The sequence below is a fragment of the Passer montanus genome, unplaced genomic scaffold (genome assembly GCF_014805655.1).
Source record: "Passer montanus isolate IOZ18808 unplaced genomic scaffold, ASM1480565v1 scaffold246, whole genome shotgun sequence".
NCBI classification, from domain to species: domain Eukaryota; kingdom Metazoa; phylum Chordata; class Aves; order Passeriformes; family Passeridae; genus Passer; species Passer montanus.
In genome coordinates this window covers 52,456-66,127 of record NW_024367104.1, presented here as the reverse complement: position 1 = coordinate 66,127, position 13,672 = coordinate 52,456, and the positions used below count along the sequence as shown (strand labels likewise).

Sequence of the window (13,672 nt, the reverse complement as noted above, 5' to 3'; positions counted from 1 at the left end):
TGGCTTGGGAGAACGGGTTTACCCAGAGGGGTTTGGACCGAGCTAAAGGGTCCATGCAGAGCAGGGAGCGGGAGAAGAGCAGGAGGCAGATGGGCCATGTTTGCAGGAAGCCAGGGCTGGCCCCATGGCTGATGCCTGGCTTTGTGGCCTGAGAGCAGAAGCTGGAAGTGTTGAGTCCATTTGAGAGACTTGGCCCAGAGCCACATTCTCAATGCCTGAGGTGTGTTCCAGGGAGTGCATGGTTGGTGTCAAGAGTGGTGCTGAGGGCCCTTAGCAGATGGAGCCATAGCCCCTTCTGCCATAGCAGCCCAGGCCTCCCAGCCCGTAGCTAAAGCCACCAAATCCACCAGAGATGGGCTGTCCCTGGGCACTGAGCTCAGCGCCCAGAGCAGCAGAGGAGGTGGATCCAACGGCGGTATGGGTCCTGGCAGGGTGACCACAACAGGAGAAGGCTGGATAACAACACGGGAATCCTGGCATTGCAGGGCACAGGGCTCATTGCAGCTGTTGGCCAGTGGGGTGGGTCCGCAGGGACGGCAGATGTTGTTACAGGCCATGGCTGTGGTGTGGAGGGTCCTGGAAGAGAAAAAGGGTGAGGGAGGGCAGCGGTGTGGGGTTGTATGAGGGGTGAAGGAATATGGAGGTTGTTGTGGGGCTGTGAGGAGGCGTGATGGCTGTTGGCTGTGGTGTGGAGGGTGCCTGGAAGAGAAAAAGGGTGAGGGAGGGCAGTGGTGTGGGGTTGTGTGAGGGGTGAAGGAATGTGGAGGTTGTTGTGGGGCTGTGAGGAGTCGTGATGGCTGCTGAGGTTGGGGCTGAGCATGCTGGAAGAGAGGGTTCAGGGCTGCAGGATCAGGAGGTTTAGGGGCTTGAGGCTCACCTGGTTGTCTTCAGGAGCAGAAGGCTTGAGGAGAAGTGTGTGAGGGACAGAGGCTCTGGGCTGGCTTTTATGCTGCTCCTGGATGGGTGGGACAGGCTTGTCCCATGGCCTTGGGGTATTTTTTCGGCAGAAGCTTATTTGTTACTGGTGAGTCATGAGGTGGGGATGTTTTCCCTGCCACCACTGTGCAGTTTCTTGTCCAGGTCTTGTTGCTGTGTCCATCTGACCTTGGCGGCAACGTTATTAATTTGGTATTTGGGTGGATGTGATTGTTCAGTGAGTTTCTGGGAGGGCTTAATAAACAACCCGAGCCCTGAAGATCATTGATGTCATCAGTGAGGTCATTTTGTGGCACTCGAGTGCTGTGGTTTGTCAATGCCTTGTGAAGACTGGGACTCTTTTCTGTGCCACTGGATGTCCATCAGTCATTGTCTTGTGCCCAGGAATTCTGAGGGAGCTGCTGAAATCCTGGGAAGGTCACTCTGGAGCATCTTGGCAAGGTCCTGGTGCCTTGGAGTTCTTTGTGATAGATGAAAGAGATCTCATGGCCTTGTGTCTTGAGTGGGATTGAAAGAATCTGGAAAACAAGAGCACGGTCGGGCTGAGCTTGTTCCAATGTTTGGGTCTGTTTGTATTTCTCAAATTTACATGACAGCATTCTCTGTCATTTAAAGTTCATTCCTTGACCTGGTTTAGAAATCCAGTAAACAAACAATAAACCAGTGCCCGATCCCTTTTTGCCGTGGCTGTGACCTCAATTCTCTCATTCTGCATTCAGTTCATAAAGTTTCGTAACTTTTGTTCTATAAATGTTAGTATTGTGTCCCTCTAAGCAGAACCTAATAATTAGTAACGACAGTCAGTGTGGTCCTCTTCCTCCCCTCTCATGGTTTCGGTGTCTTGAGTGGGATTGAAAGAATCTGGAAAACAAGAGCACGGTCGGGCTGAGCTTGTTCCAATGTTTGGGTCTGTTTGTATTTCTCAAATTTACATGACAGCATTCTCTGTCATTTAAAGTTCATTCCTTGACCTGGTTTAGAAATCCAGTAAACAAACAATAAACCAGTGCCCGATCCCTTTTTGCCGGGGCTGTGACCTCAATTCTCTCATTCTGCATTCAGTTCACAAGGTTTCATAACTTTTGTTCTATAAATGTTAGTATTGTGTCCCTCTAAGCAGAACCTAATAATTAGTAACGGACAGTCAGTGTGGTCCTCTTCCCTCCCCTCTCATGGTTCCAGCGTGTCTTTGTAAATTCTGTGATTCCACGTCCCTCTCTTGAGGCCATGTCCATCTGACCTTGGTGGCAGCTTTTAATTCTTTTAATTGCAAATTGTAGCGACCGAATTCTGCTGGTGATGGTTCATGTCAGGGCAGGCTGGAGACGTGACCAGAACTTTGGAAAGCTGGGGTGTCATCCTTTAGGTCATCCCGTGGCCCTCGTTTGCTGTGGTTTGTGGGTGTGTTGTGAAGAATTGTCTCAATTTTCTCTCGGCTTTGTCAGGCTGGGCTGAGCTTTGCAGCTGTTCCAAGTGTCTGGTGCTGCCCCTTCCATCACATTCCCTCCTTCTTTGCATTTCCCCAATCTGGCAAAATCTGAAATGAAACCTTGTCTTTCCTGTTGGTCGTGCTCTTCTATGTGCCCCTCTTGATTTTACAGTTTTGATATCCAGGGCATTTTAGGTCCCAACTTGGGCTGAGGTGTGAGGACACTTCTCTGGGCAGTATCTGATGGTCAGAATGAGGATTTGGAGGTTGCACAGGGTTCTTGGAGGTGAGCATTGCATGATCCTCAACAACCAGGCAAGTTCGGGTTGTGTCAGTGCCCAGAGTGGTGGCCTGAGAAGGTTCTGAAGGGCTGGGGCCTGTGGCTTGTGCTCAGTGTCCCAAACTCCAGATGGCAGCAAGTCCCCAGGATGAAGAAGCTGGATCTATTTGGGCAACACTGAAAACCTGTGAAATCCTGGACATCTACTGGAGCTCAGCAAGGACAAGGACCAAGGGCTTTTATTGGGTGAGGGAGTCATCCAAGATGGGATAAAATGTATGAGTCTCTGTTGGAACAATGGTTTTCTTCTCCAAAAAAGACTCAGTGATTGTGGGTGAGAATAAATGGAGCAGGAGGTGTCCCTGTACCAGTGTGGGAGCAGGGACCTCAAGTGTGCAGCATCTGGACTGCTGTTCTGACCAAGTGGGGAGATGTGACTCTTGCTGTCTGTTCAGCACTGGTGGGGTGACATGTGAGGGGTTGTGGGCAGTCCTGGCCATCCCAGTGTGAAAATGACGTCGAATCTACTGGAGCTCAGCAAGGACAAGGACCAAGGGCTTTTATTGGGTGAGGGAGTCATCCAAGATGGGATAAAATGTATGAGTCTCTGTTGGAACAATGGTTTTCTTCTCCAAAAAAGACTCAGTGATTGTGGGTGAGAATAAATGGAGCAGGAGGTGTCCCTGTACCACTGTGGGAGCAGGGACCTCAAGTGTGCAGGATCTGGAATGCTGTTCTGACCAAGTGGGGAGATGTGACTCTTACTGTCTGTTCAGCACTGGTGGGGTGACATGTGAGGGGTTGTGGGCAGTCCTGGCCATCCCAGTGTGAAAATGACGTCGATTTAGTGAATCAAGAGCATTTCAGGGCCAACAATATTCTAAAGCAGGCTCTTTGCTAGAGGAGAGGCTGAGAGAGCTGGGAGTCCCAGCCATCAGTGTGTGCAGATCTCTGACGGCAGAGAAGTCAAGGGAGCCTGGCTGTTCTCAGCAGGGCACACGTAGAGAGCAAGAAGGCAAGTGTGTGAGAGAAAACTTGGAATTCTGTGGGAAAAGCAAGCAAGGATTTTTCAGCGTGAGGTTGGTCAAAGAGGAGAAGAGGAGACTGCTGGGAAATCCAACCATGAACTGTCCATGGTGCTGGAAAAGTCTGCTCTTGCTGGTCCTGCTTGAGCTGAAGGGAATGAAGCACTTGCACTCCAGAGTTCCTGCCCAAGTGGAAGATTTTATGAGTGTTTATTCCGAGGGCTTGAGAGTCCTGCTGGGAAGAGAGTTTGTGTGCTGGCAGAGAGAGACTTTGAGCAAAAGTTCATTCATGTGTCAAAGCCTTGGTATAGCAGGTGCTTGGCCTGTAAAATATTTTGGAAGGTTCTCCCCCTTCTCTGCTTCCTGATCATGTCTTGTTTATTTCTGGTGGTGATGGCTGTGTTAAATATTGCTGACAGATTTCCTAGAGAAAAGTCTTGTGCCCCTTTTCCTATCACCAAAGCCCAGCTGAGCCCTGGCACTGTACTGGGTGAGGATGTGGGACCTCTGGAATTGAAAAAGGAAGAGGAGGCATCTGAGGCTTTGATGCAGGAAACGTTTATTGAGGCAAAACAATGAAGAGACAGGAGAATGAAATGGAAGGGATCCCAAGTGAGCTGCAAGCAGGGCAACCATCAGCCAAGGCGCTTTGCTTAGTGGAGGGTCCTGGAAGAGAAAAAGAGTGATACAGGGCAGGGGGATTGGGGTTGGAAGGACAGTGATGTAGGATAGTAAGGGAGTGGGGAGACTGTTGAGGGGCTGTGGGGAGGCGTGAGGTCTGCTGAGGCTGGCGCTGAGCATGCTGGAAGAGAGGATTCAGGCCTGCAGGATCTGGAGGGTCAGGGGCTTGAGGCTCACCTGGTTGTCTTCAGGAGCAGAAGAAGGTGCCAGGAGAAGTGTGTGAGGGAGAGAGGCTCTGGGGTGCCTTTTATGCTGGTCCTGCAGGGGCAGGACAGGCATGTCCCATGGCCATGGGGCATTTTGGAGGCAGCAGCTCTTGGGTGGCTCCACCTGGTGAGTCCTGAGGTGGGGAGTGTTCTCCTTCCTGGAGTTGTGCAGTTTCACGTCCTTCCCTTGGGGCAGTGTCCCTCTGACCTTGGCGGCACCTCTTACCTGCCAGAATTAGAGACCAGTGTGTGGTTGTTGATGGTGCATGTCAGAGCACGTAGAAGCTTCAGCCAAATCCAAGGAGAACTCAGGTGTCATCCGAGGTCATTCCATGGCACAATGAGAACATGTCCCATTTGCATTCTTGTCTCCTGCCTGAAAGAACTCTCTGCTCTCTCAGCTTCTGCCTGCTTTGAGGACATTCCAGACCTCAGTTCTCTGAGCCCTGCCATTCAGGTCCATCTCAGGCCACCACGCTGGACACCTGGTCTTGCCTGGGTTGTTGAGGATTGTGCAATACTTGCCTGCAGAAACCCTGGACAACTTCCATATCCTCTTTCTGACAATCAGACATTGCCCAGAGAAGTGATCTCACTCCTCCACACTCAGCCCAAGTAAAGACCACAAAACCAGGGCAACACCAGGTACTTGGAAGAGCTGCAAAGCCCAGACCAGCTTGTCAGGGCTGAGAACGGCTGAGGATAACCCTTCAGAACACACCCAGAGACCACAGCAAGCCAGTGCCGCATGGTGACCTCAGTAATGACACCTCAGTTCTCCATAGCTTTGGTCACGTCTTCATCCTGCACCCACAACCCCAAAATTTCATCTGTAAAAGGCACACTTAAAGGCTGCCACCAAGGTAAGATGGACACGGCCTCAAGAGAAGGACGTGGAATTTGAGAATTCCACCATGAAATGCCCAAGTAATGGCAGAGAAGGAAAGAGGAGGTTGTTGACTGCCCATTAGTAATTAATGATTATTTGCTAAGAGGAATAGAATACTAAGACTCAGAGGATATAAATTGTGAAACCTTACGGCTTGAATGCGGAATAAATGAACTGACGTCACAGATCAGCCTGGGAACAAAGGGATGGGCCCCATTTGTTGTTTATTTTTTAGATTTCTGACAGAGGTTAATGAATACATTTTAAATGACAGATTTGGTTGCTGTTTAAATTTAGGGAATCCAAATGGACCATAATACTGTAACAAATACAGCCTGAACAGCCTTGCATTTCCCAGATCCTCTCCCCTGGCCCCACTCAAGACACAAGGCCAGGAGATCTCTTTCATCCATCAGGAAACATGCCCAGGCACTGGAATCTTCCAAGATTTTCCACAGTGAGCTGCCCAGGACATCAGCAGCTCACTCAGCATTCCTGGGTGTAACACAATGACGGATGGACATCCAGTGGCACAGAAGAGAATCCAGGTCTTCACAAGGCACCAACAAACCACAGCACATGAGTACCACAAAATGACCACACCGATGACATTGTAAATCTCCAGTGCTCTAGTTGTTTATTCAGCCCTCCTTGACAAACACTGGACAATCAAATTTTCCCAAATGCTAACTCCTGACAGAAAGCTGCCTCCAAGGTCAGGTGGATGTGGCCTGAAGAGGAGGACATGAAATTGCAGAATTGCATGAAGAAAAACACTCCCCACCTCATGATTCACCAGGCTGGGCCAGATGAAAGCTGTTGCCTCAAAATGCCCCAAGGCCATGGCACAAGGCTGTCCCGCCCATCCAGAACCAGCACAAAAGCCAGCCCAGAGCCTCTGTCCCTCACACATTTCTCCTCACGCCTTCTGCTCCTGCTCCTTGGCTGGGTGCTGAGCTCAGTGCCCAGGGACAGCCCATCTCTGGTGGATTTGGTGGCTTTGGCTATGGTCTGGCAGGCCTGGGCTGCTATGGCACAAGGGGCTATGGCTCCATCTGCTAAGGGCCCTCAGCACCACTCCTGACACCAACCGCCCACTCCCTGGAACTCATCTCAGGCTTTGAGGACGCATCTCTGGGACAAGATTCTCAAATGCACTCAGCACTTCCACCTCCTGCCCTCAGGCCACAAAGCCAGGTATCAGCCACGGGGCCAGCCCAGACTGCCTTCAAACATTGCCCATCTGCCTTTTTCTCTTCTCCCACTCCCTGCTCTGCATGGAACCTTTGGCTCTGTCCAGCTCCCCTTGGGCAAACCCCTTCTCCCAAGCCAGAGACCATCGGGCACCTCTGCTGGGCTGCTCCCAGTGAAGGGCAGGAAGGCCTCGATGCTCTGGCCAAACCTTGCCAAAGGAAAGGACCTTGGCTGATGCTGGCCCTACTTCCACCGCAGACCAGCTCCCTTTCACTGGCTGCTCCTGAATTTTCACTCTTCTACCTCAATAAAGATTTCTTGCATCACTACCTCCGATGACTTCTTTCTTCTCCCAAGCTTCTTCCAGTCTCACTCAGCACCAAGCCAGGTTTGTAGAGGCCACTGGGGTGGGTGTAAAAGTGCACCAAGATCACTGTGAGCTATTATTTCTGCTGTTCCACTACTCACCTCCACACTTTGCACTTCCAGTGTGTTGACACATGAACCCTTCAGCTATTGGAACATAAATTAGGACACACCAGATCAGGTCAATCCCTGTCTCTAGCACAAGCCCCTCGTGAGTGGTGTGTGCCATTTTTCTGGACATCAGCTGCTCCTGCCTGTCATTGTCATCCAGGGCGATCTCCAGCTCTGGCTGAGCAGGTCAATTTCAGTGAAGGGCAGGAAGGCCTCGATGCTCTGGCCAAACCTTGCCAAAGGAAAGGACCTTGGCTGATGCTAGCCCTGCTTCCACCTCAGACCAGTTCCCTTCCACTGGCTGCTCCTGAGTTTTCACTCTTCTACCTCAATAAAGATTTCTTGCATCACTACCTCCAATGACTCCTTCTTTCTTCTCCCAAGCTTCTTCCAGTCTCACTCAGCACTACGCCAAGCTTGTAGGGACCACTGGGACCTGGGAAAAAGTACACAAGATCACACTTAGCTATTATTTCTGCAGTTCAACTACTCACAGCCACACTTTACACTTCCAGTGTGTTAACACATGAACCCTTCACCTATTGGAACACAAACGTGGACACACCAGTGTAGGTCAATCCGTGCCTCTGGCACAAGCCCCTCGTGGGTGGTATATTCAGTTTTTCTGGACACCAGCTGCTCCTGCCTGTCATTGTCTTCCAGGGCGATCTGCAGCTCTACCTCAGCATGTCCATGTCTTCCTTGTTTCCAGCTCCTAGAGCTGAACACACATCCCCAGTGTCTCCAGAGTGGAGCAGAGGAGCAGAATCCCCCCCCCCTCACCTGCTGCCCACACTCTGGGGATGAGCCCAGGACACTGCCGGGGTTCTGTTTGGTGCATTCAGATGGCAGGGCAGTCCAACACTTCATCCAGCAGCACCCCAAGTGCTCCTCCTTGGGCTCAATCCCCTCATCACCCAGCCTTTGTCCTGCATGTTTGGGATTGCTCCAGTCCAGCGGCAGCAGATTCTGCCCCTGCTCTGCTCTGATGATAATGGAGAACTCTGATAATCTCTGGGTTACTGGGAACAAGGAAGACAAGCCTCTGGTGAGGGATATCCAGAGAACAGCCTCAAGGATGCTCCCTGGCTGAAAGTTTGGGACAGTCATTGCCCGTGACATTGGGGCATTTTTTCAGGCTAGCTGCTCTTCCCTGGCACAGCCTGGAGAATCAGCAAGTTGGGAGTGATTTTCTTCCCACAGCTCTGCAATTCCACATCCCACTTCTGAGGCCGTGCACATGTGACCTTGGCAGCAGCTTTGATGAGTTGGCATTCACTCCAAAAATGGTGGATGAGGGAAGACGTGCCAGTATCCTGCGCCTGGACTTGTGCAAGTCCTTTGCTCCTGTGTCAGACGACATCCCTGTCTCTGAGCTGGAGAGATGTGGATGTTGGTTGGACCATTTGGTGGATAAGGAATGGACAGGATGGACTCACTCCAAGAGTTGTAGTCAATGGCTCCACGTACCTGTGTGGAGAAAGGGGATGAGTGGAGACCCACAGGGACTCGTGTTGGGATTGTTATAATTTTGCATCATTGTGAGAAATCAGGATACTGGGATTTAATGGGATGATCTTGAAAAGCAGGGACGACTACAAGCTGAGTAGTGGGGTTGGTTGTCTGGAGGGAAGGGATGGCATTCAGGAGGGATTAGAACTGGTTGGGGATGTGGGATATTGTCAGTTTCCTGAAGCTGAAGAAGGCCAAGTGCAAGGTCCTGCATGTGGTTTGTAGCAATGCCAAACATAGCTGTAGACAGGATGAGGAGTGGATGGAGAGCAGCCCGGAGGAGAAAGCCTTAGGGTGTTGGTAGATGAAGAACTGGACACATGTGAATGAGCTGACCAGAAACTCCCCGTGTCCTGACCTCATCTCCAGAGCACGGGCAGAATGTGATGGGATTTGTGTCAAGTGTGGTTGGCACAGCTTTGCCAGAAAGAAATTGGAGGAGACATCTCAGATTGCAAGGCATGAGAATTTTATTGAGGCAAAAGAAGAGTGAGAGGCCATGAACAGCCAGTAGAAGGAAGCTGGTCTGAGGGACAAGTAGGCCGACCATCACCCGAAGTCCTTTGGTTGCAGTGGTTTGGCTGGAGAATCAAAGCCTTCCTGCCCAGCAGTGAGAGCAGCCACATAGTGAAGATTCCCAATGATCTCCAGCTTGTGAGAAGGGATTTATAGAAGAGGTGACTGGATAGAGCTAAAAGTGAGAGGAGATGAGCAGGAGGCAGATGGGCCATGTTTTCAGGCAGCCTGGCCTGGCCTCTTGGCTGCAGCCTTGCCCTGAGAGCAGAAGATGCCTTACAGCATCACTGGAACTGGAATCACTGAGCCTGTCTGAGAGCCTTGGCACAGAACGGAGTCCTCAATGCCTGAGATGAGTTCCAGAGAGATGGTCGTTGGTGTCAGGGGTGGTGCTGAGGGCCCTTAGCAGATGGAGCCATAGCCCCTTCTGCCCCAGCAGCCCAGGCCTGCCAGGCCGTAGCCAAAGCCACCAAATCCACCAGAGATGGGCTGTCCCTGGGCACTGAGCTCAGCGCCCATGGCAGCGGAGGAGGTGGATCCGACGGCGGTGCTCTGGGGGAAGGAGGTCATGATGGGTCCTGGCAGGGTGACCAGCACAGGGGAAGGGTTGATGATGACGCGGGAATCCTGGCATTGCAGGGCACAGGGCTCGTTGCAGCTGTTGGCCAGCGGGGTGGGTCCACAGGGTCGGCAGATGTTGTTGCAGGCCATGGGTGTGGAGTGGAGAGTGTCTGGAAGAGAGAGGAGAGAGGCAGGGCAGTGTTGTGGGGGTGCAAGGGGTGAAGTGTCAGCAGGGTGAGGAAGCGTGGAGGCTGTTGTGTCCGTGGGGAGGTGTGAGGGCTACTGAGGCTGGGGCTGAGTGTGCTGGAAGAGAGGGGCCATGGTTGCAGGAGCAGGAGGGTCAGGGGATTGGTTCTCACCTGGTTGTCTTCAGGTGTAGATGGAGTGAGGAGAAGTGTGTGAGGGAGAGAGGCTCTGGGCTGGCTTTAATGTTCATTCTGGAGGGGCGGGACAGCCTTGTGCCATGGCCTTGGGGCATTTTGGAGGCAGCAGCTCTTACCTCAACACACCTGGCATAAGATCGTGAGGTGGGGAATGTTTTCCTTTCTGATGTTCTGAAATTCCATATTCTGCTCTTGAATCTCTGTCCATCCAATCATGGCGGCATTTTTCATGAGTTTTTGGCAGGATTTCAGTGTCAGATGTGTGTCAGGGAGGAATGAATAAACAACCAGAGCCCTGCAGATTTGCTATGTCATCCATGATGTCACTTTGTCGGAACAACAAATGGGTGGAACCCTTTGTTCCCAGCCTGCTCTGTGGCGTCAATTCCCTTATTCCATGTTCAGACCATCAGGTTTCATAATTATTTATATCCTGTAAATCACAATATTGTGGTCCTGTAAGCAAAACCCAGTAATTGCTACCTGATGGTCAGCATGCTCTGCTTTACCTCACTGTCATGATGTGGGTGTGCCTTTGTGGAATTCCACGATTCCATGTCCTTCTCTTGAGGCCCTGTCCTTCTGACCTTGAGGTCAGCTTTTAAGTGTGAGTTATTGTTATGTGAGGGTTGGTGGCATTTGGGAGGGTTTGCTCTCCAGGTGAGTGTCATGGAGGAGCACAAACAGTGGTAAAGGTGATGTCTCCAGTCACGCTTTGACAGCTGGGGAAATAGTGTGGAGAGAGAGAATGGGTTGGAAGGGGCAACACCAGGTACTTGGAAGAGCTGCAAAGCCCAGACCAGCTTGTCAGGCCTGAGAGCAGCCGAGGGTAACCTTCAGAACACACCCACAGACCACAGCAAGCCAGTGCTGCATGGTGGCCTCAGTAATGACACCTCAGTTCTCCAAAGCTTTGGTCATGTCTTCATCCTGCACCCACAACACCAAAATTTCATCTCTAAAAGGCACACTTAAAGGCTGCCGCCAAGGTGAGATGGACACGGCCTCAAGAGAAGGACGTGGAATCTGACAATTCCACAAAGAAATGCCCAAGTAATGGCAGAGAAGGAAGGAGGAGGTTATTGACCACCCATTAGTAATTAATGGCTATTTGCTAAGAGGAATAGAATTCTAAGACTCAGAGGATATAAATTGTGAAACCTTACGGCTTGAATGCGGAATAAATGACTTGACGTCACAGACCAGCCTGGGAACAAAGGGATGGGCCCCATTTGTTGTTTATTTCTTAGGATTCTGACAGAGGACAAGAAATACATTTTAAATGACAGATTTGTTTGCTGTTTAAATTTAGGAAATCCAATTGGACCATAACACTGTAACAAATAGAGCCTGAACAGCTTTGCATTTCCCAGATCACCTCCCCTGACCCCACTCAAGGCACAAGGCCAGGAGTTCTCTTTCATCCATCAGGAAGCACTCCCAGGCACTGGAATCTTCCAGGATTTTGCACAGTGACCTCCCCAGACCATTAGCAGTTCCCTCAGAATTCCTGGGTGCGTTCTGCTCTGATGATCTTGGAGAGCTCTGATAATCTCTGGGTTACTGGGAACAAGGAAGACAAGACTCTGGTGAGGGATATCCAGAGCACAGCCTCAAGGGTGCTCTGTGACTGAAGGTTTGGGAGAGCCAATGCCCCTGATATTGGGGCATTTTATCATGCTACATGCTCTTGCCTGGCACAGCCTGCTGAGTCACAAGTTTGGGAACCCTTTGCTTCCTACATCTCTGCAATTCCATATCCCGCTCTCAAAACTGTGTCCATCTGCCCATGGCAGCAGCTTTGATGAGTTGGCATTCACTCTAAAAATGGTGGATGAGGGAAGATGTGCCAGTATCCTGCACCTGGACTTGTGCAAGCCCTTTGTTCCTGTGCCAGACAACATCCCTGTCTCTAAGCTATAGTGATGTGGATGTTGGTTGGACCATTTGGTGGATAAGGAATGGACAGGATGGACTTACTCCAAGAGTTGAGGTCAATGGCTCCATGTCCCTGTGTGGGGAACAGGGATGAGTGGAGATCCACAGAGACTTGTGTTGGGGTTGTTGTAATTTTGCATCATTGTCAGAAATCAGGGATCTAGGATTTAATGGGTGATCAACAAAAGGAGAGACCACTCCAAGCTGAGTAGTGGGGTTGGTTGCCTGGAGGGAAGGAATGGCATTCAGCAGGCCTGGAACTGGTTGGGAATGTGGGATATTGTTGCTTTCATGAAGCTGAAGAAGGCGAAGTGCACGGTCCTGCATGTGGTTTGGAGCAATGCCAAACATGGGTGTAGGCTGGATGATGAGTGGATGGAGAGCAGCCCAGAGGAGAAAGCCTTGGGGTGTTGGTGGATGAAGAACTGGACCTGCACCATCATGTGAATGAGCTGACCTGAAACTCCCCATGTCCTTAGCTGAGGTCCACAGCATGGGCAGAATGTGATGGGATTTGTGCCAAGTGTGTTTGGCACACCATTGCCAGAAAGAAATTGGAGGAGACATCTCAGATTGCAAGGCATGAGAATTTTATTGAGGCAAAAGAAGAGTGAGAGGTCATGAGCAGCCTGTAGAAGGAAGCTGGTCTGAGGGACAAGTAGGCCGACCATCAGCCGAAGTCCTTTGGTTGCAGTGGTTTGGCTGGAGAATCAAAGCCTTCCTGCCCAGCAGTGAGAGCAGACAGATGGTGAGAGGTTTCCAATGGTCTCCAGCTTGTGAGAAGTGATTTATTGAAGAGGGGAGTGGATAAAGCTGAAAGGGAGAGGAGATGAGCAGGAGCATCACCCGAAGTCCTTTGGTTGCAGTGGTTTGGCTGGAGAATCAAAGCCTTCCTGCCCAGCAGTGAGAGCAGACATGGTGAGAGGTTCCCAATGGTCTCCAGCTTGTGAGAAGCGATTTATTGAAGAGGGGAGTGGATAGAGCTGAAAGGGAGAGGAGATGAGCAGGAGGCAAAGGGGCCATGTTTGCAGGCAGCCTGGCCTGGCCCCATGGCTGCTGCTTTGCCCTGAGAGCAGAAGATGCCTTAAAGCATCACTGGAACTGGAATCACTGGGCCTGTCTGAGAGCCTTGGCACAGAACGGAGTCCTCAATGCGTGAGATGAGTTCCAGAGAGTTGCTCTTTGGTGTCAGGGGTGGTGCTGAGGGCCCTTAGCAGATGGAGCCATAGCCCCTTCTGCCATAGCAGCCCAGGCCTCCCAGCCCAGAGCCAAAGCCACCAAATCCACCAGAGATGGGCTGTCCCTGGGCACTGAGCTCAGCGCCCACGGCAGCGGAGGAGGTGGATCCGACGGCAGTGCTCTGGGGGAAGGAGGTCATGATGGGTCCTGGCAGGGTGACCAGCACAGGAGAAGGCTGGATAACAACACGGGAATCCTGGCATTGCAGGGCACAGGGCTCGTTGCAGCTGTTGGCCAGCGGGGTGGGTCCGCAGGGTCGGCAGATGTTGTTGCAGGCCATGGCTGTGGTGTGGTGGGTCCTGGAAGAGAGAGGAGTGAGGCAGGGCAGGGGTGTGGGGGAGCAAGGGGTGAAGTGTCAGCAGCTTTAGGGAGTGTGGAGGCTGTTGTGTGTCTGTGGGGAGGCGTG

General features: G+C 51.4%; 1 protein-coding gene across 1 annotated transcript; it reads right to left on the bottom strand.

Moving 5' to 3' along the window:
- Positions 1–270: 270 nt before the first annotated feature.
- Positions 271–9,856, bottom strand: LOC120503108 (feather beta keratin-like). The gene is made up of 2 exons (XM_039711272.1): positions 9,597–9,856; positions 271–337 (listed from the first exon to the last, which is right to left on the bottom strand). Exons 1-2 carry the CDS (start codon positions 9,854–9,856, stop codon positions 271–273), a joined length of 327 nt encoding a protein of 108 aa, XP_039567206.1.
- Between the last annotated feature and the right edge of the window lie 3,816 nt (positions 9,857–13,672).

Bases quoted from the DNA above. Each gene is read 5' to 3' on its own strand.
- LOC120503108 (XM_039711272.1), bottom strand. From the start codon at position 9,856: ATGGCCTGCAACAACATCTGCCGACCCTGTGGACCCACCCCGCTGGCC. The intron at 338-9,596 runs GGCAGGCCTGGG...TGGTGGATTTGG, and splicing joins GGTGGCTTTGGCTACGGCCT to TGGCTTTAGCTACGGGCTGG.